This window comes from Pituophis catenifer, unplaced genomic scaffold, assembly GCF_029215685.1.
Source record: "Pituophis catenifer annectens isolate HBS135680 unplaced genomic scaffold, rPitCat1.0.hap2 SCAF_3, whole genome shotgun sequence".
Taxonomy (NCBI): Eukaryota; Metazoa; Chordata; class Lepidosauria; order Squamata; family Colubridae; genus Pituophis; species Pituophis catenifer.
In genome coordinates, this window is record NW_027256883.1 from 44,259,816 (window position 1) to 44,284,402 (window position 24,587).

The window sequence follows — 24,587 nt, forward strand, 5'->3', positions numbered from 1 at the left end:
TTGTGAATATTACTTGCTGTAGCACATTTAGCAGGCCTCCAGCATTATCTTATAGGTCATCTTACCTGCCTCAGGAGAGCATCCTACAAATTGATGCTTCACTCATCGGTAGTTCTGCACAGGTGGTTTATTCCTTGTGGAGAACTTTATCATTTTGTTCCAGTGACAACTGGAAAGTGTCCTGATTTTCCTTGTCCTTTTGTGCTGGCTCAAGCCTATATTTACATTTAAATATAATAAATGTTTAGGATTGACACTCAAAGGAACAATACGTGCAACTGTCAGCATTGAATACAAAGTTTGTGGTTTGCTTCCATAGCTGGTAAGAATATTGTTACAAATTATGGGCAAAAGCTAGTTGATTTGTGTTTATCTCAAGTTCATTGGTTCTTAGAAACATGTTACTATGTTCTTGGCTGAATTTGGTAAACCTTTTATACATCCTACATGCATTTCCATATTCCAGCAGGTAGATGCTTTAGTTTTTATTGAGTTCAGGGGAGTTAGGATAGCAGCATGCTTTATTTGCTGTAATCTACATTCACAGTTACTGTTTTCACAGATTTCTTCAATTCCCTGCTGGCAGTTCATTGGTTGGATCAGCCAGTTGATGGCAATGCTGGATAAGAATGAAGCACCTGCCGTTCAGCATATAGTGGAAAAAATTGCTTCTACTTACCCACAAGCAATAGTGTATCCCTTCATGATCAGCAGTGAAAGCTTTTCTTTCCCAGAAACTGCCATAGGTCATAAAAATAAGGAGTTTGTAGAAAGGTAATATTAAAAATGAAAGAAAACATGTTTTAGAAGAAAAGCAAATTATCTCGTATGGTTAGACAAAAGTGTAGTGTGCACATAATTTCATATGCTACATTTAAGTGAAAAGTTTTTTTTTAGTTTGCTAAAGGTTAAAAAAACCGTCAATAGGTTAATTCTTCCTACTAAGGAATTACATAATTGCTGAAACACGTTTCTATAAGTTGTAAATTCATTCATTTTATTGATCTCGCTGCCCCAACATAATCTGTGTTATCAAGTGGCTCAGACACTATGTCTTTTTTTAATTTTGTTTTTTTTATTATATCTGTTCAGAAAGAAAGACATTTATTTAACTTAACCTAAAGAGCAAGGAATCTTAATTTAGAGAGTAGTTTATATTAAATCATTAAACTTTGAACTAAGTTATAGTCTCTCTTTAGACCAAATATGTTCAACCCACGACCATATGTGGTCCTAGACAACTAGTAATCCAGTCCCACAAGAAAATAAAGTATTAAAAAATAAAGGCACTTTGTTATTTATATACATTAACTATATTATATATTTTATATGTGGCCCAAGACACTTCCCTCAATGCAATCCAAACAAGCCACAAGATTGGCTAACCATGGTTTAGACGATTGTAGCTGAAATAGCTTGCTTATTAGTTGAAAAACTAGGATATCACTTTTAAAAAATTAAGGGGAACATTTCTCTTTCCTTGTTGCACTCTTTCTTTCCTTTATAGAGTGAAGAGCAAGTTGTACGAAGGAGGAGTGATACAAGATTTTGTCCATTCCTTGGAACAGCTTTCCAATCCAGCAATGCTATTCAAGGTACATTTGTCTAATGCTTCATAATGTGAAATTATCTATATTTATTTATGTAGTGACTTGAATATGCCAGATTCATCAGTTTTTGCTGTTCACCCACTAACTAGGTGTTTTTTTTTTCTTTTAGTCCCATCCGATTTTGTCATCCTGCCATTTCTATCCTTTTAAAAAAATCTCTTATTGTTTTCTTGGTTTTAATGTTGTAACTATTTGTAAAGCACCCAGAATCTCTGGGAGTTAGGTAGCATATAAATTTAATAAAACATTATCTCTATCTTCAGCAGCATGAATTTCTGATTATGACCTGATTGCCATTACATTTTTATGTCTGCTATCAGTTCATTTCCTAAGAGAGAAAATAATTTTTATTCTACATTTATAGGATTGGATTGATGATGTCCGAAATGAGTTGGGAAAAGCTAAGAAAAATACAAATAACATTCAGAAATTGTATGATGGAATGTACCAAAACCTTGGAAATTTAGAGGCTCCCGGTCTTGGGTGGTTCAGAAAGCAATTTATTAAAGTATGTATCATGCTTTACAGTTGAATACTAATGAGTTTATAAATTAACTATTGATTTTTTAAAAATAATCCCTATACCCTGTTTTCCTGAAAATAAGACATCCCCTGATAATAAGCCCAATCAGGCTTTTGAGCGCATGCGCTAAATAAGTCTGCCCCCCCAAAATAAGCCCTCCCTGAAAATATTTAAACGCAGAGCTAGAAATCAGGTAAGACAGCAAGAGGAGCCCCATCTTGTTCCACGCGCCTCAAAATAATAAGACCTCCCCGAAAATAAGGCCAAGCGCTTATTTCGGGGTTCAAAAAAAATAAGGGTCTTATTTTCGGGGAACATGGTATTTATATTGTGGTTACATATCTCAGTCATATTGACATTCTTTAGTGCAACTGTTCACAAATCTTGGCTTTATGCAGAGTTTGAATTTTTTTTAAAAAAAACTCAGTTGAACAAAAAATACTTAAGAGTCCCAAATCTACGGTAGTCCACCATTAATATTATTACTACTCAGGTTGCAAATTGAAAAGTTGAAAGCAGAATAGACGTTTTGAAACATTCCTCCAGAGGGAGCATTCATTCAGATTTTATGGAATAAAAGAAGACTAGAGAAGCTTCCAGTTGCATACAGAACATAACTACAGAAGAGAATTTAGATCCACTTCAAGAAATTTTTTTCAGCCTTTTTCAAGGCACATCCTCTTCTGAAATTGTTGAGCACAGTAAAGTAAAAATGAAAATGTTCTGCATAATCTGTGTTTTTAGGAATAATCATTAGAAGTCGTCACTGCAGCAGCTGCTTTTTAGCATATTCATTCATAGAATTGAGCCATTCAAAAATTAGTATGTATTTGGTGGAATTTTGGGAATCTCCTATATTGTTGTTGTTGTTATTAATTTATTAATTTATTTATTTGTCAATAAGTACAAAGAAATAAGTAACAGTATAAACAAAGATATGGATACATGAAATTTTTTTGGTACAAATAAAAGGATATAAATAGGCAAATATAAATGGGGACAGTAGGACAGGGACGGTTGGCATGCTGGTGCGCTTATGCACGCCCACTTAGGGATCTCTTAAGAAACATGAAAGGTCCACAGTAGACAATTTAAGGTAAAAGGTATGAGGATTAGCAAGACTAACAACAGGATCAGGATATTAACTGATTGCTGGTCAGCTAGAAACCAGACATAACTGGTGCTGCTTTGATAGATCTGAGGTAAATGAATATTAGAAAGACTATGAGTTCATTGTTCTTGGACATTCCTAGAAGGCAGTGAATTTGCCTGTTTCAGAGTCTTATAAGTGAATTATTCCTGCAAAGTTTTTGATTTCATTTTTCCTATGATGGAGGTAGACTGGACACTTGGAATTTAGTTCCTAAAGTTCTATGATTTTTTTTCCCCAAATGTCTTTCCTTTTGGCATAGTTATGTTTTATTCCACTAGTGAAAAGAGGAGTTCATGTAGCTTTGATTGCGGTTCAGTGTGGCAGCTTCTCTAGGAGGACATATTTATCCATGTTCCCTTTTACTAGCTTCAGTGAAAAGTGCCATCACACTTTTCCAGTGGTAACGCTTGGAAATTTCATAAGAAGCTCCCACCCCGTTGTATGCAGTTTATCACTCAAAACCCACATGCATTTTTTCTTGAAATACATGGAATCCTTCCCTGGCCACAGCTTATACTTTTTGCTGATCACTTAACTTTTGGCATGTTGACAGTTAAATTCTGGCAGTTTGTAAAAGTTCTACTCTGGTCCTTTGTTAAGGATACCATTATACTTTTTTTTTTCATAACAGCCTAAATATTTTTCTTATATTAAAGCTAGTGCTTTTGTTGTAAATGAATTTTATTTCAGGAATTTGGAAAAGAACTTGACAATCATTTTGGAAAAGGAGGTTCAAAACTGCTAGTTATGAACCTCAAGATTTTCTGTAAACTTGCAGACACTCTCTCTACAAAAATGAAGACATATGAGAAAGAACCTGGGAATCTAAAGGAGTGCTCCCCTTGGATGAGTGAATTCAAACCAGAATTCTTGAGGACTGAACTGGAAATCCCTGGTAAAGTACACTTTGGAGGGTAAAAAGAAGAAAACTCCCTATAAATTAAAGAACCTCCCTAATGAAAACAAAATATTAATTGAAGTAATACCCTCTAATTATATAATCACAGGGGGTTGGACTAGACTATTTGATATTTTCTATCTCTGGTTTTTACCACTTTTGAGATAATATGAAATCTTCAAACTTAACTTTAATTCAAAAGCTTTACGTATGAGAAAATGCATTTTGGTTGAAATGGGATGTGAAACAATTTAAAACGATGTTGAACTGTTTTTAGTACAGTGACAGGAAAAAAAACAATGGCATTTTGCTTTTGCTTGGTATTCAGGACTGAGGTGCTAAAATGGTACTTGCATAGTGTGCCTGGCCCATTGGAATTTTTTAGTGAAAATGCTGCAAAACAGCATACTAATTGCCAGCCTCTCTTTTATCTCCGGAACATACAATTTGTTTGAAATTGTGCTCATGTGCCCGAAATAAATGAATAAAAGAAACCTGAGGATTGTGGGGAAGTATATGAGGGATATGGCAAATAAAAGATATGAGGGTATATTTCCATCCGCTTTCTAGTTTTGCCTATCAATTTTTTTGTGGTGGAGGGTTTAGTGTGTGTTTTTTGGAGTATAAGATGCACTCCCCCCCCAAAAAAAATGGGTGGAAATGTCTTTGTGTCTTATACAGTGAATTTTACCGAAGCTCCGCCCACTCACTGGCCCCCACCCTTCGGCCGTTTTTGGCCTCCACACGTCACGTTTTTGGCCTCCACATGCCCCGTTTTAGACCCGTTCCAGGTTGCGGGGATTGCCACAGCACATTGCCGCCTCCCATGTCGCATTTTCGGTTCCATGCGTCACAGCGTGCGGAAGCCAAAAACGTGACATGCAGAGGTGGCGTTCGGCGGCGATGTGCTGTGGTGATCCTGGCAGCCTGGAATGGGTCTAAAATGTGATGCACGGAGGCCAAAAATGTAATGCGCGGAGGCCAAAAACGCGACACGCAGAGGCAGCAATGGACTGTGGGGATCCCTGCAGCCTGGAACAGCCGATTGGCAGTATTCTGGAAGGCTGATCCAACCACCAATCAGCTTTTCGTGCTGAATCAGGCTGCGATAACATGCTGAAGCTGACCAGGCTGTTTGCAGCAAGGACGCTAGCCAGATGAATACCGATGGACGCTGGTAGGCAGAGGCAGATGTTTTTTTTCTTGTCCTTCCCAAAAATTAATGTGCATCTTTTATTCCGGAGCATCTTATACTCTGAAAAATACGGTAATTGACATTGTTTGCTATTTTATATATGGTTTTCCTCAAGGTTTCTGTGTTGGTATAATCGCTGGGCATCGCCGTTTTGACTTCATAAAAGTGATTTAGCATTTAGGATTTAGATTCCTAAATCAGTCTTTTTTTGAAAAAAATCCTGAACTATTGAGTTTCTGGTAAATGAATGCTCCATCACTCACCAGAACCACCCTGACAAATTTCTCAACTGATCTAAAATGATTGTGACATATTAGAGCTCCTTTTTAGACTGGAACTTAATTGACAATACTTTCCAAAGCAGCATTTTTCAAAAAGTTTTTGCTGACAATCTTGATTTCAAAACTTGAATTGCAAGAATCGTATTGAAGCTCCCTTAACAGGCATCCTTCCTATATGACTACCTTTCTACTATAAAAAATAACTTGAGATTTTCTACCAATGTAATACTGCGTTGTGTACCAGATAAAAATGTATCGAACACATAATACATTCTGATGAAGTTACTTGTTATTTGATCTAATAAGCATTTTTAAAAAGCCACATTTTTAAAAAACAAATTTTTACTTACTCAGGTCAGTATGATGGTAAAGGAAAGCCATTGCCGGAATATCATGCAAAAATTTCTGGATTTGATGAGCGGGTATGTGAAACTATTAACCTACAGAGCATACTGTTACCATTGTAGTAGAAATTTATCTTAAATAACAATTGGACATTTTCCCCATATTAATCTACTCAGTGCAATAAAGATTCTGATGCATATGCCAAAACAGGAAAAGTTAATAGCATCTATTAATTAAAATTAATTGGTTGAAAGCAGTGGTGGGTTTCTATCGGTTCGCCCCGGTTCAGGAGAACCAGTGGCGGGAGCTCTGCCCACCTGCCCAGATGTCATCACGGATGCTCTTCGCATGCGCAGAAGTGCTGCGCGTGAGCACAGTTCCAAAGTGGTAGCGGAGATAAGTGAAACCCACTAGTGGTTGAAAGATAAAGAGATTCCATTTATAAAATTGATTTCCCCACTGCATATAACCCATTAACTATCATAGATGGAAACACAGTTACACTCATTCCTCTCCCTCCTTCCAGCAGAAACAGCAAAAAATAAACGGAGAATAAAGCAGAAAAGAGATGAATAAAGGAAAGGGGTAACTGCAGTGGAGAGTGAATGAAAGAAAAATGGAATAAAATGGAAGAGAAAATGAAGCAAGAGTAAAATTTACAAAGAAAGAAAAAGCTATTTATATATTATTAAAATGAGAACTAGCAGCCCCAGCTGCTGGAGAAAAAAAGCCTAGAAACTAGTGGATTGGGATTTCACTGAATTAGGGCTGCAGAAAAATCTTGGTTTACGTAGGAAGAACCTGGCTAAAGAGAAACACACACACACACACACACACACACACACACACACACACTATGTATGTATGTATGTGAGGGAATCTCAAACTGTGACATCCATTTTGCAAAAATAAAAACTACAAGGAACATAGTTTTTATTACCACTCTCAAAAACAGAAGTAACTATAAGCTCAAATGAAAGGTCTATGACCGCTGTTAATACCCAATGAGATTCCTGACTGAAAATATATATATTAATAGATGTTGAGGTCTGTGCCTTTCGAAAATCAGTGACCTGCAGCAAACTGAATCTGTTTACTTGCGACATGGCTTTTTCATTGTTGCTTGTATATATAACCAAATTTAAGAGCAGCATCAAGGTCATTAAGAATTCTAAGATATCCTTGACTTTTCCTAAAACTGGATTGTTTGCATTTTAAAATAGGAAGATTTTTCAGGTGATATTGTTACTTTTGTTCATAAGTAATTCTATAGCATCTCTAATACATCTTTGGTGTGATTTACCTCCTTTTGTCTGTACTCTCCAATTTTATTAATTTTAATTTACTGTAAATCTTGTTTGTTATTACTATAAATTGCAGGTCACTAAACCCATGCGATGTACAAAAACAAAATGTAAAAATAAACAATATAAGGTAATGTTTGGAGACAATACTTGAAAAGCTCAGGAGAGAATTTCATTTCTGGGTTTTATTTCTGGTGCTGCATAGAAATATGTCGCTTCTTTAGGGGTCGATTTGTATAACAGTATTTTCTTATCTGCTCTGTATTTTTCTTCTACATTCTGTCAAAGATAAAAGTAATGCAATCCATCCGGAAACCGAAACGTATAGTTATCAGAGGCAATGATGAGCGGGAATATCCCTTTCTGGTGAAAGGAGGAGAAGACCTCAGGCAAGACCAACGCATTGAGCAGCTCTTTGAAGTTATGAATAACGTTCTTTCACGAGATGCTGCCTGCAGCCAAAGAAACATGCAGATAAAAACCTATCAAGTTATACCAATGACAACCAGGTAGACACATGCTAAACCCTTATGTAGAACGGAGACGTATGTCTTCATCACAAGGCCTTGTTGGAAATAATTGCTGTATATTACAGAGCACCACCTCTGAATTACTTGTGCCCCCCCTCCCCATTCTTAAGCTCCTCCTCTTTGCTGTTTTCAAAACATGCACCGTGCCATCTCTTATGTGCTTAAAATATTTTAACATGGATGAGAAATACATTATTTATTTTGCTATTGTTGGGTGTGCAAAACCAAATTCATACACAAAATTCCAGATTACGGATTTATTGTTAAAGCCTATGCACAGGAATATTCTCAGATTAATGATTAGCAGCTGGTTAGAGCTAGATCAATGGCATTTGGGGGTGCGGGGTGTTGGACGTAGTTGACTTGTGGCTTTGTTAATGATTCTAAACTAAGGCCTCTTTTAACTCCTCCCTCTGGTTCTGCCAGTCATCCTCCTACAGCCATATCATAACAAAAATAAATTCAAATTCATTTTTTTACAGATTGGGACTGATTGAGTGGCTTGAGAATACCTATACATTAAAAGACTTTCTTTTGAAAAACATGTCTGAAGAGGAAAAGATTTGTTATAACAGGTAAGTGGAGCAAAACTCTGTTCTGATTTGTTAATGACTTTCTTTGCTTCTATTATTAGGTATGTATAATCAGTTAACATTACTTATTGTACTAACGTCCATTGGATCAGCCGAGAATTATCTACCTCTGGTTATTTGAAATATTTCCTGACCTAGATAATAATTGGAAGCTGTTTGCTTAATCAGCATGAGTTCACCTATATATTTTCTTTATTACTTAAGCAAGAAGATTTTTATTACCTGTGGCTTTTTTATCACCTCATTCTTATCAACAGACTGGTTTTTACAAGGAAGGGATTTTTAAATTTCATTATAGTTTAAATAATTAGGAAGTCAACTTTAATTAAATTGGAACTCAGATCTGCTTAGTGTGGAAATCAGATCAATAGCAGCAGGAGGCAATTATTGTGGAAAATTAGGATTATGAGGAACCCTCACTGTTGCATCACTTAACAGAATCTAAGCCATTTTTCATTATGGAAGGTTTTTCCCCCCCTCATGAATGCTAACTAATGAAAGCAGCTCTTAAATATAGTCAAATCATGTACAATTGTAGGTTTATGTGAAGGTCAAATTAAAGAAAATACTTTTTGGCAACTTTTCAATGCTTGTCTTTACTTATTGGCCCTTGTCAAAATTTTGTGATATTTTGTGACATAATTTGATAGCTTCATTTGAGTTTGAATGTACAAATTCAGTTGCATATTTATTCAGCCCCACTAACCTTCTGTCTTTTGGGTTACACCAGATGCTTGGCATTTTTCTGTTAACAGATTTTATGTAACAAACTATTTAAACAGTTGTGGGGGTTCTTGTAACAGTTTGAACTGACTTGATTGAATACAGCATTGATAACAATCAATTGTTCACATTATTTTTTATGTTTTATTAACAGATGTAGCTGTCATCTGCAAATAAAGTTACTCTTTATATTATTCTAGAATATTGGTAAAACAGTACATTACTAATAGCAGAGAATATTTATAATTTGGGATTGAATTGTAGAGTCCTTGGTGGTCTCTGAAAGTGGTTGTTTTTTTGCAGATATTTCATTACCAAACTAGGTAACATCACCAGTGCACTGATAATGGTACCTAGTTTGGTGATGAAGTGTCTGCAAGAAAACAACCATGCTCAGAAGACCAAGGACTGCACATTTGGACATTAATTCCTCTTACAATTTATCAGTGCTAAAATCAAACCAGAAAGTAAGCACTTTTAATAGTTCAAATGATGTATAAATGCCTGCATGTAGATTAAGTTTGTATTCTTCCCTCTCTAAAGCCCCAAAGGTCCTTATGCCAACTATAATGATTGGCTGCGCAAGATGGACGAAAGAGATGGAATTGTACGTTACATGACTATGTTCAAGTAAGTCTTGGAAATGCTTATTCTCCATCAGATACTTTGGTTCCCCTTCCTCCAGCACACACATAAATTATTGTCAGCAGGATACAGCAGTTCTGCAGTGACTGATCATCCACACCTGCTCCCCTTCTTGCCCCTGCCTCCATTTCTCTGCATACCGCATATTTATAGCAATATCAATAATATTTATATACTGTTTCACAGCCCTCTCTAAGCCATTTAGAGTCAACATATAATCTGGGTCTCATTTTACCTACCTCAGAAGGATGGAAGGCTGAGTCAACCTTATGCTTGAACTAGCTTAGAAGACTTGGAAACTGAAGATGTAATACTATATTGTATTATACCGTGTTTCCCCAAAAATAAGACATCCCCTGATAATAAGCCCTCCCACAAAAATAAGCCCTCCCTGAAAATATTTAGATGCATGCACAGCCAGTCCCCGCCATTTCCTCTGGTTAGGGAGACAGAGCTGGAAATCAGGTAAGACGGCAAGAGGAGCCCCAACTTGCTCCATGCCCCAAAATAATAAGACAGTCCTGAAAATAAAGCCAAGCACTTATTTTGGGGTTCATAAAAATATAAGACAGGGTCTTATTTTCAGGGAAACATGTATTATATTTTATGTTACGTTGTGTTGAAAGCACTGTGATACAGTGAGAGGCAATTCCTGGATGTAAAGTTTCCAGGAAATACATCAGATAGAGTGATCAGATGTAAACCTTATTATAATTAATTTAATATGGACTCTATAATCATAATCTGTCCTGTTCTGCTATGTAAAATTTACTTAAATTGTTCCACGTGGTAAGTTTTTGTGATCATTTTATAAATGATGATGTCCTTTGTATTTTTGTATTGCAGAGGCCCAAACAGAAAGGTTTGTAATAGCTTGTTGAATTATTGCACTTAATATGAGGAGTATAGCAATTGTTATAGGCTTGAAATACATTTATGAGGCAGGACTAAATTTTGTCAGCATACCTAAAGCCCAGTTAAAACAAAAGGCAACAATTAAAATATATTATAGAGACACAGAATAATGTTAATTAAGGAGTGGTTGAAAGACTACGATTGTGTTTTTAGTTCAATCTGCAAGCAGGTAAGAATATCATCTTTGGAATTAAGAACAATTTAGTTTAATTACATTCAGTATATTACATAAACTGTATCATTTAAAATCCCACAGCAGTATACAACACAACACAGTTAATTTATTTTTGCCTGTGTATCTTTGATGCAAATATTTTGGTGTTTTGTACATATAATATTTATACATTATAAAACATTGGTATTAAAATGCCAAAAAAAGAATTATTTTAGAAGAGAATTCTCTGTGCTACATTTATTTATTTATTGGGTGAGTGAGTGAGTAAGTGTATGGCAAATACATGGACTTATAGTAGTTCAAATGTTAATGTCCAGTCCACCCCGTCATTCAAAGACAGGGTGGTCTATGTAGAAAAAATCAGACTGGGTCGGTATAAGCTCTTGATGGACATTTGGACACAATGTGGTGGACATTTTGTTGAGGAGCACCAGTCATACTGAGGGGTACAGACAAGACCCCACTTCTTCCACACGGTACCGTAAGCTGCAGTAAGGTCGATGAACACAGCTGTGGTTTTTAAGCCTCGCTGGAAACCAGCCTCGATATGTCCTGTTAGGCCCCTTTTTGTTTATCCGTTGCCATGTATTTAGAGAGCCAGGAGTTTTACAAAGATGTCTGGCTGCCAACTGTCGTTAACTGCCAATTCTTCAATGTAGTCTGGCTGCCAGTTGTTGCTAGTCATTTGATTCACACTACCGTGCTATCCAGGGTGCACCACAAGGAGGTGAACTAGCATCACACCCCACTGTGCTACACTTTCTGTTATTGGTGCTTCACATCCTAATAGTTTGTAGTTTACAGACTGACAGAGCAAAAAATAAGAGATTCAGGATAAGCATAGATTAAAAATAACGTTGCTACAAAATCCTTTATTGCAGTTCACATATTTGCCTGATTATAATTCTCACTGTTTGCTCTAATTTTCAGAAGAGCTAGCCGAACAGAAACAGTGATGTCCTTCCAGCATCGAGAAAACTGTGTTCCTAAAGATTTGCTAAGGTAAGATAAGGGTATTCTTTCTAAGCTCTTGGTAGTAATATTTACTACCATGTTTCCCCAAAAATAAGACCCTGTCTTATATTTTTTTTGAACCCCTAAATTAATGTTTGGCCTTATTTTCTTATTATTTTGGGGCACGTGGAGCAAGATAGGTGGCTTCTAGCTCTGTCTCCCTAACCCTAACCAGAGGAAATGGCGGGGACCGGCTGCGCATGCGTTTAAATAATTTCGGGGAGGGCTTATTTTAGCGCATGTGCTCAAAAGCCCGATTGGGCTTATTATCAGGGGATGCCTTATTTTAGGGGAAACAGGGTATTAATGTTGTTGGTAAGAACACTCAAGGTCTTAAAATACAGGTAGTCCTTGAATTACAAGAGTTTCTTTAGTGACTGTTACAATGGCACTATAAAAAGTGATTTATGACCATTTTTCACACTTATGACTGTTGCAGCATCCCCATGGTCATGTGATCAAAATTCAGATGCTTGGCCACTGGCTTATATCTATGACGGTTGCAGTATCCGAGATCATGTGATCACCTTTTGCAACCTTCTGACCAACAAAATCAATGGGGAAGTCAGATTCACTTAACAACCATGTTACTAACTTAATAACTGCAGTGATTCCATTAACAACTGTTGCAAGAAAAGTGGTAAAATGGGGCAAAATTCATTTAACAACTGCTTCACTTAGCAACAAAAATATTGGGTTCAATTATGGCCATAAATTCAGGACCACTTGTAATTAGATTGAGTAAATGGATTTTAAAAGTGTAATGATTAGGTACAAAATGCATTGATAGGAGCTATTCCTTCACCTTCCCTTGACGTCTGCTTATTTTAACCTCTAGTTCCATAATACTTTCTAAAGAAAACCTTTATCTGAGTTTTTTGCAAAGCAGTCCAATTTTGTTGTTTTATTTCACTTATTACATGTCTGAAAAAGTAAGAAGACCCATTTTTCTGAGTTTCTAAATGTTGTGATTTCCAGAATTATCTGCAAGGTAGTTGTACTTCAGCTAATATAAAATCTATTTATTTTCTAAAGGAAAGCCTTTGTTAAAATGAGTACAACTCCAGAAGCCTTGTTGTCCCTGCGATCTCATTTTGCCAGCACCCATGCACTGCTGTGCATCAGCCACTGGATTCTTGGCATTGGTGATCGACACTTATCAAATTTCATGATCAGTACCGAGACTGGAGGCTTGGTGGGAATAGACTTTGGACATGCGTTTGGTTCAGCAACGCAGGTATTTTCCTCTTGTCCTTATTCTAATGTTTACATCAAACACGTTTAGCTATATTGAATGAAGCCAGGATAGAAAATATCTGACAGCCTCAGGGATGCTTTTGAGGGACCATGGGACTTTATGAGGCTTTTTTTCTGATCACAGAAAGTATGATATCCATTGAACTCTTGCTCTTTGCCGAGTCAAGATAAGCCATTCAGAGCATCATTTTTTCTGCTCTTTCTGCTATCACAATTCCAGTAGTTAAGAAGACCAAAATGTAATAGTTTTCTGGTTACTTTCTGATTACTCAGTGCTTACTTTCTTCACACACTTCTACAATAGCAGACATTTCCTGCTGGGCAGAATGGATTTGAAATTTAAAGGGAAAATATTTGCCAGTCCCCTTATTTTGCACCTTTAATAGTTTAATATCTTCGAGTGCCTTAAAAGCTAGAGACAGTGTAGACAGTACTAATGCATGCATTTATAACTAGAAGCCATATTCCTTTATCATGTTTTGATTTCTGCTATTCATAAATCACAGGCTCTTCTGCTATGAGCAAAAAACGTTTTCTTGTTTATTATATGGATTTTTTAAATAATTTTTATTCTTTGTAGTTTCTGCAAGTTCCAGAATTGATGCCTTTCCGCTTGACTCGACAATTTGTTAATTTGATGCTGCCAATGAAAGAATCTGGTCTTATATACAGTGTGATGGTACATTCTTTAAGAGCCTACCGTATAAATCAAGATGTTCTCATTAATACAATGGATATATTTGTAAAGGAACCTTCTTTGGATTGGAAAGTAAGATATTGACTTAATGGCTTAATTTTGGCACACCTGAAAAAACAGAAAAAGTTATTAAATGAATTACTATTCAACAAGCAAACACTGAATTTTAAAATAGTTTCGTTCTTATATTTGAGTCTCACCTTTCCTTCAGTAAATAAATACGACAAAGTACATTTGCCATTCAGAAATTTAAGCAAAATACTTTTTTTTTTTGTAAAATCACTCTTGAAGATATATGTGTACCCTAAGTTTCAGTACATACACACATACATACATGAAGTAGGAATTTAAATTTTGATTGATAACTGCCATTAATAATATGCACTGTATTATACAATATTGGTTTCATGGTTTAACTTTTTTTTCTCCTTAGAATTTTGAACTGAAACAGTTGAGAAAAGGAGGTACATGGACTAAGGAAATAAATACAGATGAAGTGAATTGGTATCCTCTACACAAAGTAAAATTTGCAAGAAGAAAGTTGGCAGGGGCTAATCCAGCTGTCATTACCTGGTATGAGTTTGACATTTTAAATGTGCAGATCTGAATTAAAAATGCAAATTCAAGAATTATTTCCTGGAAAATAGGAATTTTAATATAATGTTCTATTTTAAGATGAATTTATTTAAAGTATGTAAAATGTTTGGAGAATTTTCAGACTTTATAAAAAATGTTCCAGATTTGAAATGAGCCATTACATAACATCAAATTATAGCCAGAGTCACCTGTTCTGAAGATGGAGCAGGACAATATGCTTTTTCTGTGGCCACGAAAGAACATTTGGGGATGAAAATATTTCAGCCTTTAGCTGTTTTGTACAACTATAAGATGCACACATTCATGCTCATTTCTTGAAGAGTGCATTGTGAGGTGTGTGTAATTGCTCTCATAAAACAAACATCATTGAACATACTTTCGCTTTAAGTATTTTAAATATGTGTGAGGTAATACATGAGTTTGGAACACACACATTGCCTCATAGCTGTTGACATTCCTTAGGCTCTTAAGATATTACTGAGTGACATATAAGACTAAGTGATGCCCATGTTGTTGTATATAATAAAGTACCATATTTTTCGGAGTATAAGACACACTTTTTTCCCTCCTAAAAGAGGCTGAAAATTTTGGTGCGTCTTATACTCTGAATGTAGCTTTTTCAAAGCTTTTTTTTCAGCCCTAATGAGGCACTAGCGAGTGAAGCAATCTACCTTCGACTCTCAGCTGTGCTTTAGAAGCTTTTTTTCAGTGAAGCGATCGTCCATGCTTTGCCTGCTCCCTCCAGCTGCTCCCTCCGACTCTCAGCTGTGAAGTTTACTTTTAAGCCCTAACAAGGCGCTAGCGAGTGAAGCAATCTCCATGGTTTGCCTGCTTTTCTCATTGCTTCTCTCTCCAAAGATCAGTTGTGCTTTAGAAGCTGTTTTTTATCCCCAAGCAGGGGATAAAAACCAGCAAACTAATGTGCTGAAGCTGACCAGACTAAGGACGCTAGCTAGATGAACACCTGGTAGGCAGATTTTTTCCCCTATTTTCCTCCCCAAAAACTAAGTTGCATTTTATACTCCGGTGCGTCTTATACTTCAAAAAATATGGTATATGTACTGTGCCACCCACTTCCAAAACTAATGCCTCTGGGTGGTGTAAAACAAAATTAAAAAATTATAATTGGCAAATAACAATTATTAATATTAAAACATTAAAAATGCAGCTGAAACAAATAATTGGCTACGGGATGTTATTCTTAGTAGATTGCCTGTTACTGGAGGTCCCAGGGCCCAATGGCACAAACGGGTCTTCAGAAAGTCAGGAGTGATGGTGCCAACCCAACCTCAGGTCTGCCAAATGTAGGCCCTTAAATGACAGTGCCAGCTGCATCCAGGTCTAGTAGAGATATGGTGGAACAGGAAGATTTAATTGGGGAAATGTGGTTTGTCAAATATGTACTACATACTTATTTGTACTTTTTCTTTTATAAGTGATGAATTACGTCTGGGCCATGAGAAATCTGACGCCTTCAGGGAATATGTGTCTGTAGCACAAGGGAGCAAACAGTTCAACATCCGTGCCAGAGAACCACAGGATGGACTTGCAGAAGAAATACAAGTGAAGTGCCTTATTGATCAAGCCACTGACCCAAATATCCTTGGCAGAACTTGGCAAGGATGGGAACCCTGGATGTAAAGGACAAAGTTGTGGCTTATCAGTGTTTAATTGACCTGGAGATGGAGGCTAAAAGGACTGGATATTTTTTATAACCAAAAAGTATTAAAGCATACATTTCAAATTGTAATGTAGTAATATAATTTTATATATTTCTTGGCATTTCTGTAAACTGATTTTCAAATTAAATGATGTAGGAAAACTTGAATTATACACGTTTTATAAGTATACATTAAATTGCTGATCTTAATGAAAGGAGGGATACCCAAAATTATTACTCAAAAAGTTAGAAAAATCTAGTAAGAATTAGTTATTATATTAACAATGAATATTAAATAAATCTGATACACTGATTTCACGAGTGTCATGTTGCCTGTCAATGGGTATAAGTATGGTGGCTAAAGTGAGTATTTCTTTAAATTATTTCTTCCATGAAGAGAAAAAATAGTTGTAATTTATGATGTGTCGAAAAGAGAGACAATATGGTTTAGTTACATTTCAATAGTTATAAGCAAGCGGTGATGTGTACAGAGCACTTTGAATACATTTAAATACATACTCTGAATTCTGTCATTCCTTGACACAGACATTAATGATTATTAGCAAAATTGATCACTCATGAAATATTATTTCTAATATGTGTGCAGTTTTAAAATGAAACTGAAAATAATAAAATCTGTTGACAATAAGGTCCTACCTTCCTATAGAAACCAGACTATAGAGAGGAAAAAAGGTACCTTTGAAAGATGCATCAGACCCATCTGTAAAGATGCTTCCAAACATGCCTTAGAAGAATTCCTCGTTAATATCACGCAAGTGGTTAACTTTTATTTGTGTACCCTGTTTCAGATAGGTAATCAATCTGTTTTTAGGATGTACAAAATTAGCACAATATTTTGAATAATATTGAATCTAACAAAATGTTTACTTTTAAAAACATGGTATGGACTATTTGATATACAACTTCATGCTGTATTTTTAAAAACGTAGAAATGTAAATTCTGAAAATAATGATTTGAGTCCAAGATCATTTGGTAGCATCCAAGTGTTATTTAGATTCTATCTTATTAGGGTTAAGATTGGAAGATGTGGAGAGACTGGCCCATAGAACTGACAAAAGTCGGACACAACTGAATGGATAACATCATCATCATCATCATCCTGTTAAGGTAGAGTGAAATCTCATCTTTCCAAGCCAATGTAAAAAGTTCATATAATCAATATTGCATGGGCATTAAAATATAGTCTAGCTATGCAGCCTCCATATTCAGGACTAATAGAAATGTTGGCCAGTAGTTTCCCCTTCCACTCTGAAAGATGGGAGATATCGGATAAAAATATAGTGGGAAAACACATCCATCCCTTTCTGCTTTTTGTAAGTCAGTCCTTGGAATAAGGCAGTTCCTCTGCCTTCAGATCCCCCACTATCTGGTTGCTTTGTTTGGTGAGTATCTGTAGTGAATTTTCAAAATTGTTTTCTCTTGGAGACAAATCTTCTCTTTTTATATTTATATCACTAAAGGTGTTCTACTTTTAAAGCAATTGCACTGTGAAGAAAATTAAGATAAAGCTCAATTAAAGCTGCAGCTTTGGTACTTCAGGTATTTGTCTTAACAGGATACATTACTTTGTACTTCTGCTCAGTCTTTCACTTACTGAGCACTTTGACCTGTAGGTTTAAAGGGCAAAGTTCTAAGCTTATAATTTAACCAAGTCCTTAATCATAATGCATACTTAGTAAAGCATTCTTGTGCCAATTGCTTCTTGTTATAGGTTCATATTCCAAATGTCAGACAGATGTACTGTATATTAAAGATCATTTTTCCAAAGTCTGGTCAGTACTAGTAAGCTTTCAAAAGGAGAATTATTTAGTTTTCTTTAAATATTATTTCATTGTAGTTGCAGCTACAGGAAAAAGAGTGACATTAAGTCCCGTATTTGCATGTGTGTTTTTCTGTATAGTGATGCCTCCATTGTTATAAAATAAATCCACCTGGACTATATGGAGTTTGTTTTGTTTGCTTTAATCAATTTTGATAAACCCCCATCCCTCCCCCAAAAAACGTTCTCTTCTGTAAAGATTCTATCAGTTGCTATTAAAGTCTTTCAGGCGAGAATGATGATGTTATCCATCCCACCACATCTTCCAATCTTGCACTACTTTGATTTTTTCTATGCTCTGGCTGGCGTCAGCTTTGATGGTGTCCAGCCACCCGTATTCTTTGACGTCCTGGTTTCCATTTACCACCAACTCTTCCAGACATAGAGGAAAACGAAAGAATAAACATTCAGGCCATAAAGTGAGATATAAATACTTTCAGGTGGAAAACTTGTAGTTATCCAAAGTTGATGATGGACAACTTGTCATGCTGGCCATTCTGATGGGCAGGGGTGGGCAAATGTGGTTCTTTTACAACCTGTGGACTTCAACTCTCAGAATTCCTGAGACAGCCAAGCTATCTCAGGAATTCTGGGAGTTGAAGTCCACAGGTTGTAAAAGAGCCACATTTGCCCACCCCTGGACTGGGACTTCTGGGCTCTATAGGTTTCTACCAGTGGTCTTTGTGAACTGAAGTATCAGAACACTAATCCCCACTGATGACCACATTTGGGGATGGGAAGTAATTTCTGGCTGATCGGCTTAAGAGCTATCTAGGATTGATCCACACACACCCAACTCTTCACAAAATTTGCTAATATAGTAGTTTATCATAGATGTGCTTCTGTGCCAAACTGATGAATTGTGAACATACAGTGAAACGTCTAGTTCAAGCTTAAGAAATGCTTAAGATGTTGATGGTTCTTTAGAAGACTAGCAAATGATTAAAATATACTGGTATTGCCTGTTTGCAACATATAATAGATAAAGGATCAATTTAGTCTGATAAAAATTGATACCTTATAATTTCTACTAGAATGTGATCCATATTACTTTTGGTTTTGGATATATTTTTTTAAACATGGCTAGTTTATCTAAATAATTTCAATTTCTTTTTAGGTTTTTATATAAAAAAATTAGTATTTCAGAATCAAGTTCTCTGGACAATCAAATGGAATAAAAAGCCAAGGATAGGCTAATAATTAGCATGAGGGGAAATCTAATGCAGTGTATATCAAGCCAACATCTGACTGTACAGTACATTTTCTACCCACAGAGAATGATTAATCATGAAGCTAATCACTATGCACTATGACAAGCATTTATTGCCTTTACTCTGGGATAATTCAGTCATTAAAATCAAGTGGCTTTCAAATCTTCCTAAAGGCAGAGCAAAGGTTTCAGGGTATTCAGCAATAAAAGCTAAAACAGAAAATTCCATGTATAGTTTGAAAGTGGAACAGATCTTAAACTTATTAAAGTGAAAAAAGAGTTATCAGCACTGGATAACCGAAGAATAATGAGCAGAAGTATAAAAGAGTGACAGTAATAGCCTTCAACAATCCTGATCGTATTGGTTGTCAGGATGTATCAAGTAAATGATAGCAAGAGAACTCCAAATAGTTCTATCCAGACTTAAGAATTTTAAATTCTCATCCTGAGAGAATTCCTGCAGCTGCAAAGAGAAGAACAAATACAGCTGCTGGGCACAGAAGAAACTCCTCTTTGCACATATGGTGAAAAGGATTTAGAAACCAGTTTCTAATACAAATCAGCTCCTGTTGGAAAGGGACCAATGAATTCTGTTTATCTGTTTGTTGATCCACTTTCCAGCCTTGCTCATACCACTGCAACTGCATAATTATTTATATATTTTAATTTTATGAAAATAGTAAAAAGATTGTAGTTCTTTTTAAAACTACTCTTATGAATTGGTAGGAATATAAGGATTAAAAGGCTTCTTTGTATGTCAGTGTGTTACGGTTGTATTTTATACTAAGGAAAACCAAATATGAATTATAATGCTGATGACAGTGCTGAGAATTAGTTGCTATACAAAAGCCTCTCCTCAGCATCATTAGTTTTCCCATACAGATCATGTTTACCCTTAAACTAGAACTATAAATTGGTTTTACTTGCACAGGTAAGGAACACTTAGGTGGTCCAGAAACAACCAGAGAGATTCTCTAATTGCTATATCAATGTTTTTAAGCAATTTTGGACTCACTTTTCATTAATTTGGTTGATTCTGATAAAAGTATATCACCCTTATGGAGTTTTGATTCTTTTTCTAATGGACCAATAGAATTATGGCTTCTGTTTTTTAATTTAATGGGATTTAAATCACATTGAATCAACAATCCCCTTTTTGAATATTCAATTTTAATTATTGTGCATGAGAGTTACTAGGAGTCAATACCATTTCATTTGTTATAAGCACAAATGAAATGGTATTAACAAAAAATTACAATGAAACTGATGATTAGAACTGAGAAAACAGAAAGACCCTTTTTGCGGTTTTTAAATTGCCTCAAGATGGCAACAGAATTTCCTATGGTCTGCAAAACTCATCTAAACAGGAGAAAGTATTCTGGATCACAACAGTATGGGCAATATTTAGCCACTAGAGGGCAATATTTAAATGAGAATATACAATGCAGATATAACCAATTGATATTTTCTATGGCAAGTATAAATAAAAGTATACATAAAAGCAGTAGTAGACAAAACATTGGAATCCCAAAACAAAATCCTATGGCTATGCTCTGTCAAACCAGCCCTTGCATATTTTGCCAACAGTTTCTGATAAAATGGTAAACAACTTGTTTTCTAAAGATTTGGCAAGTGTTTCACTTTTAAAGTGAGTTTGAATTCTCTCAAACATCAAGTTGCATGTCTTGTTCTATGTTTGATGTGGTTTAGAACCATCGCATATGTATATCAGTGGGTTTATGGATTCCGCCAAAGCAATAAAATATGTAGTCCTGATTAGCGTATTTCCATGCTGACTGGGAGTTGAACTGTAGAGCCTGTAGATTCAGATAGCCCTTCTGAGCGGAGACCAACTTTCAGAGATCTTAGAAAACCATACATGCAGGGCGTGAGCAAGACCAAAATGGGACCGTTCGCACAGCACGGGGCAGGCAAAACTAGCGCTCAACCGCTTTCCCCACCTTCTCAGAAAGGCTGCCGGGGATCCTCTCCCTGAGATAAAGAACTGTAATCAAAAAGCAAACGGGCAGGATGGCTATCAGAAAGCGATCCACCCTCTGCCGCCCACCCCCTTCCAGCGCAGCCACAGTTAAAGATCGGGCTTTGCACGGCTTCCGCTCCATTTCTCACACCCCAACCTCCCCTCCTCCTCCCCCCTCGGATTATTAGGTGTTCGAAAAGCTCCTTGCTCTGGGGGGGGAGAGCTGGGTGAGGTATTGCCAATCCAAGTAATATCGGGCGGAGGGTCTATATCTCCAAATTATACTGAGTGGCCCGGGTTGTTCTTAGGACGGGCTTCCTTTCCCGGTTGCTTCGCTGCCTCAGGCCAGAAACCCCTTTTTTAAATCCGGAACCAGCCGAGAGTGACGGGCTAGAGAGCTGCCCTTTCGCTCCCACGCCTTGAGCCAAGGCAGGCGGCTGCCATCTGAGCAGAGCCGCCGTCCTGGCCACTCGAAGGACGTTAATCTTCATCTCCCGAAAGGGGAGGGGGGGTGTTAAAGGCCGCTCCTAGGTTGGCTTCCCGGCCCCGATCAAAGGTGGCAAAGCAGCAGGGGAGGTCCGGGTTTTGCAGCCCAATCCCAGCAGCCGTCTCTCCTCCAACCGCCCCGTTGGCAGAGAGGCCGAAAGGCGCCCAGAGCCAAACCCGCTGCCTCCACCTCCCGGGACTTCTCCAGCCACACCCTCCGCCGTCAGAAAGGGCAAGGAGGTGGGGTCCGAGAAGCGATGTCGATATAAAGGGCCGTGGCGGCACCTCGCCGCCAGGTTTTCCTTTTCAAACGCACGTGTGCGATCTCGGGCTCTCAAGCTACGGGAGCACAGCTTACCAGTCCGAAGGCGCGAAAGCCCGAGTGACATCGGGGGGTCAAGGAACGTCCCGGGAGGGCCACAGGTCAAGGAACGAGCCGCACCGACGGCCGCTTAAGGTTCCCACCTTCCCTCTGAATTCTAGCTTACCTCGCCGACCCGAGAGTTTGCAATGAGCGCCGCCACCCTGGACCCCTTGGACTCGCTTTCGTGCTACAGAACCTGGTCTCTGGAGCCCGCCAATTTCTACGACGCCAAGGCGGGTGAAGGCAGCGGCGGCCTGAGTCCTTCCTGCAAGGCGAGCAGCGTGAGTGTCGCCCAGGCGAGCGAGGAGTCCGGGGGGATGTGCTCGGCTCCGAGCAGCGGCAGCCGCGACCTGGCGGAGTTGAGTGCCGCCGCGCCGGCCATGTACGAGGACGAGAGCGCCATCGACTTCAGCTCCTACATTGACTCCATGGCGGCCGTGCCGAACTTGGAGCTGTGCAACGACGAGCTCTTCGCCGACCTCTTCAACAGCAACCACAAGGGCGGCGAGCGCAGCGGGGGCTACGGGGATTACCTGCCGCCGCCACAGGCGCCGCCGCCGCCAGCGTCCGGAGGGAGCGCCTTGGCCAGCCTGCTGCACGCCAGCGTCTTTCCCGGCCCGCTCCGGGGCGCCGTCAAGCAAGAGCCAGAGTGGGGCGAGGAGGCATCGAGCTCGCTGTTGCCCTCCCAGATTGCTACTTGCGCCCAAACCATTGTCAACTTGAGCGGGCAGCCCACGCCGCCCACCTCCCCCGAACCTCCGGGCAGCGCCTCGCCGTCCAGCTATAGCAGCCGCTCTTCAGCTTCGTCGTCGTCGGGGTCCAAGGAGCGGTCGGGCAAAAAGGGCGTGGACAGGTTCAGTCCGGAGTACCGGCAGCGGCGGGAGCGCAACAACATTGCGGTGCGCAAGAGCCGCGACAAAGCCAAGCGCCGCAACCAAGACATGCAGCAGAAACTGGTCGAGCTCTCCGCCGAGAACGACAGGCTGCATAAGAAGATTGAGCAACTCAGCCGGGACTTAACTAGCCTCCGACACTTCTTCAAGCAGTTGCCCAACGCCTCTTTCCTGCAGCCTTCCTCGGTCACGGACTGCCGGTAACCGGCTGCAGGCAGCGCCGCCACGGCCGCCCATACGCGAGAGACTTTGAACTTCTTCATGAATACCTCAGCGCGAGTCGCACAAACTGCAGCGGGGGCTGCGGGGGGAGGGGGAGGGAGGGCCAGACTAGAAGACTCGGGCTGCCCCGGGGACTGTGCCAAAGGTACGCGGAGGGAGGGAGGGAGGCGCTCTTTGCCTCGCCTCTTCCCTCAAGCAAGAAACCTAGCCTGGAAGGCCGGACTGAACTACGCCGGAGGGGGGGGGGACAACAACCTGTGTGCGTGCGTGTGTTTTGCCTTTTTTTTTTTTTTTTTTTTGGAATGGGCTAAGCTTGGGTCTTTTTAACCACAAAACTTGCCAAAGTTTTTTTTTTTAGCGAAAGAGAAGCTAAACGTGTTTCCTCCTAAATTATTTTTATAATGATCATCCTCCCTTTCCCCTCCCCCTTTGTTGATGCAGCTATGGTACTTTGTAAGAAACAATGATTTTTCAGACTTTTCAAACACTTTTTATTATAAATAGTATGAGGAAAAAGTAGACTGAGCATGCTCAAACTTTTATATAAAATTTTTACAGCATTTCTAAAAATAAAAATCCCTTGAAATGTATTTGACTTCGTATTTGTTGTGATGTGAACATGTACAGAGGGAATGTAGCAAAATATAAGTGTACCATTCAGATGAATGATAAAATGCCATGGTTAGTATTTCCTCAAGGACATTTAAATGTCAATTACATAGTTACTGAATACTTTTAAAAGTGCAAATACAAGCAGAAGATATATAGGTGGTGTGATAGAATAGTTAATGGATAATATATGATTCACTCTTGGACATAGTTAGCTTCATACAGGATCCAACCACCTAAAGGAGGGTCCCAGACACCTGGAAAGGTGCCTCACTGCATTTGTTACAACTTCAGACTGTTAAGAAGACCTTTATTTCCATAGGTAAACATTCCATTCATATTGAGATGCATAAAAATAATCAGGTAATACAAATTTACCTATATGTCCAAAAAGACATAGTATTTGCACAAAATATTTTGAGCCAAATGCCATAGATAGATTAATGCACAGTATTGTGAAATTGCAATGCAATAACAAATTGGGTTTAGGCATGAGATTAACAGGCTGAGAAAAAAATTCTAACCAGAGTAAGTAATTAGCACTGGAAAAATATTCCAACTGGTAGAAAAAGATCAACTGTGAGAACAAAGCTTCAAAAATTAATCTAATTTAACGATTTTTTCCACAGGAAAAAATAACGGTTATTTTGCCTTATTTGCAAAACACATTGGTCTTTCTAAAACCAAAAGTACATGAGAGAAGGGTGGGATTTAGAATGGTTATGTTACAAGATAATTCCACTGCTCTGATTTACACACTTAAAAGGTTTTAGAAGCCTTTTTAAGATCACCTGAAACTTTATATATAATATATCACATGTATTTTCTTCTGCAGCAAGATACAAAGAGAAGGCATAACAGCAATG

The 24,587-nt window shown here is 38.2% G+C and overlaps 2 protein-coding genes across 2 annotated transcripts in view; both read left to right on the forward strand.

Annotated features, from left to right (window-relative positions):
• The window catches only part of PRKDC (protein kinase, DNA-activated, catalytic subunit), a 93,937-nt gene extending 77,509 nt beyond the window's left edge, over window positions 1–16,428 (forward strand). The window contains exons 75-87 of the mRNA XM_070940987.1: window positions 563–774; window positions 1,508–1,595; window positions 1,975–2,118; window positions 3,977–4,181; window positions 6,015–6,082; window positions 7,598–7,818; window positions 8,322–8,414; window positions 9,699–9,785; window positions 11,821–11,892; window positions 12,940–13,141; window positions 13,742–13,930; window positions 14,292–14,431; window positions 15,892–16,428. Of these exons, the coding sequence (XP_070797088.1) occupies window positions 563–774; window positions 1,508–1,595; window positions 1,975–2,118; window positions 3,977–4,181; window positions 6,015–6,082; window positions 7,598–7,818; window positions 8,322–8,414; window positions 9,699–9,785; window positions 11,821–11,892; window positions 12,940–13,141; window positions 13,742–13,930; window positions 14,292–14,431; window positions 15,892–16,096 (1,926 nt within the window). The 3' untranslated portion in view covers window positions 16,097–16,428. The remainder of the gene's footprint in view (window positions 1–562; window positions 775–1,507; window positions 1,596–1,974; window positions 2,119–3,976; window positions 4,182–6,014; window positions 6,083–7,597; window positions 7,819–8,321; window positions 8,415–9,698; window positions 9,786–11,820; window positions 11,893–12,939; window positions 13,142–13,741; window positions 13,931–14,291; window positions 14,432–15,891) is intronic.
• Window positions 16,429–21,919: 5,491 nt separating this feature from the next.
• Window positions 21,920–23,702, forward strand: CEBPD (CCAAT enhancer binding protein delta). Its single transcript, XM_070940551.1, has one exon. The coding sequence runs from the start codon at window positions 22,144–22,146 to the stop codon at window positions 23,092–23,094; it is 951 nt and encodes a 316-aa protein (XP_070796652.1). The 5' UTR covers window positions 21,920–22,143; the 3' UTR covers window positions 23,095–23,702.
• The last annotated feature ends 885 nt before the right edge of the window (window positions 23,703–24,587 follow it).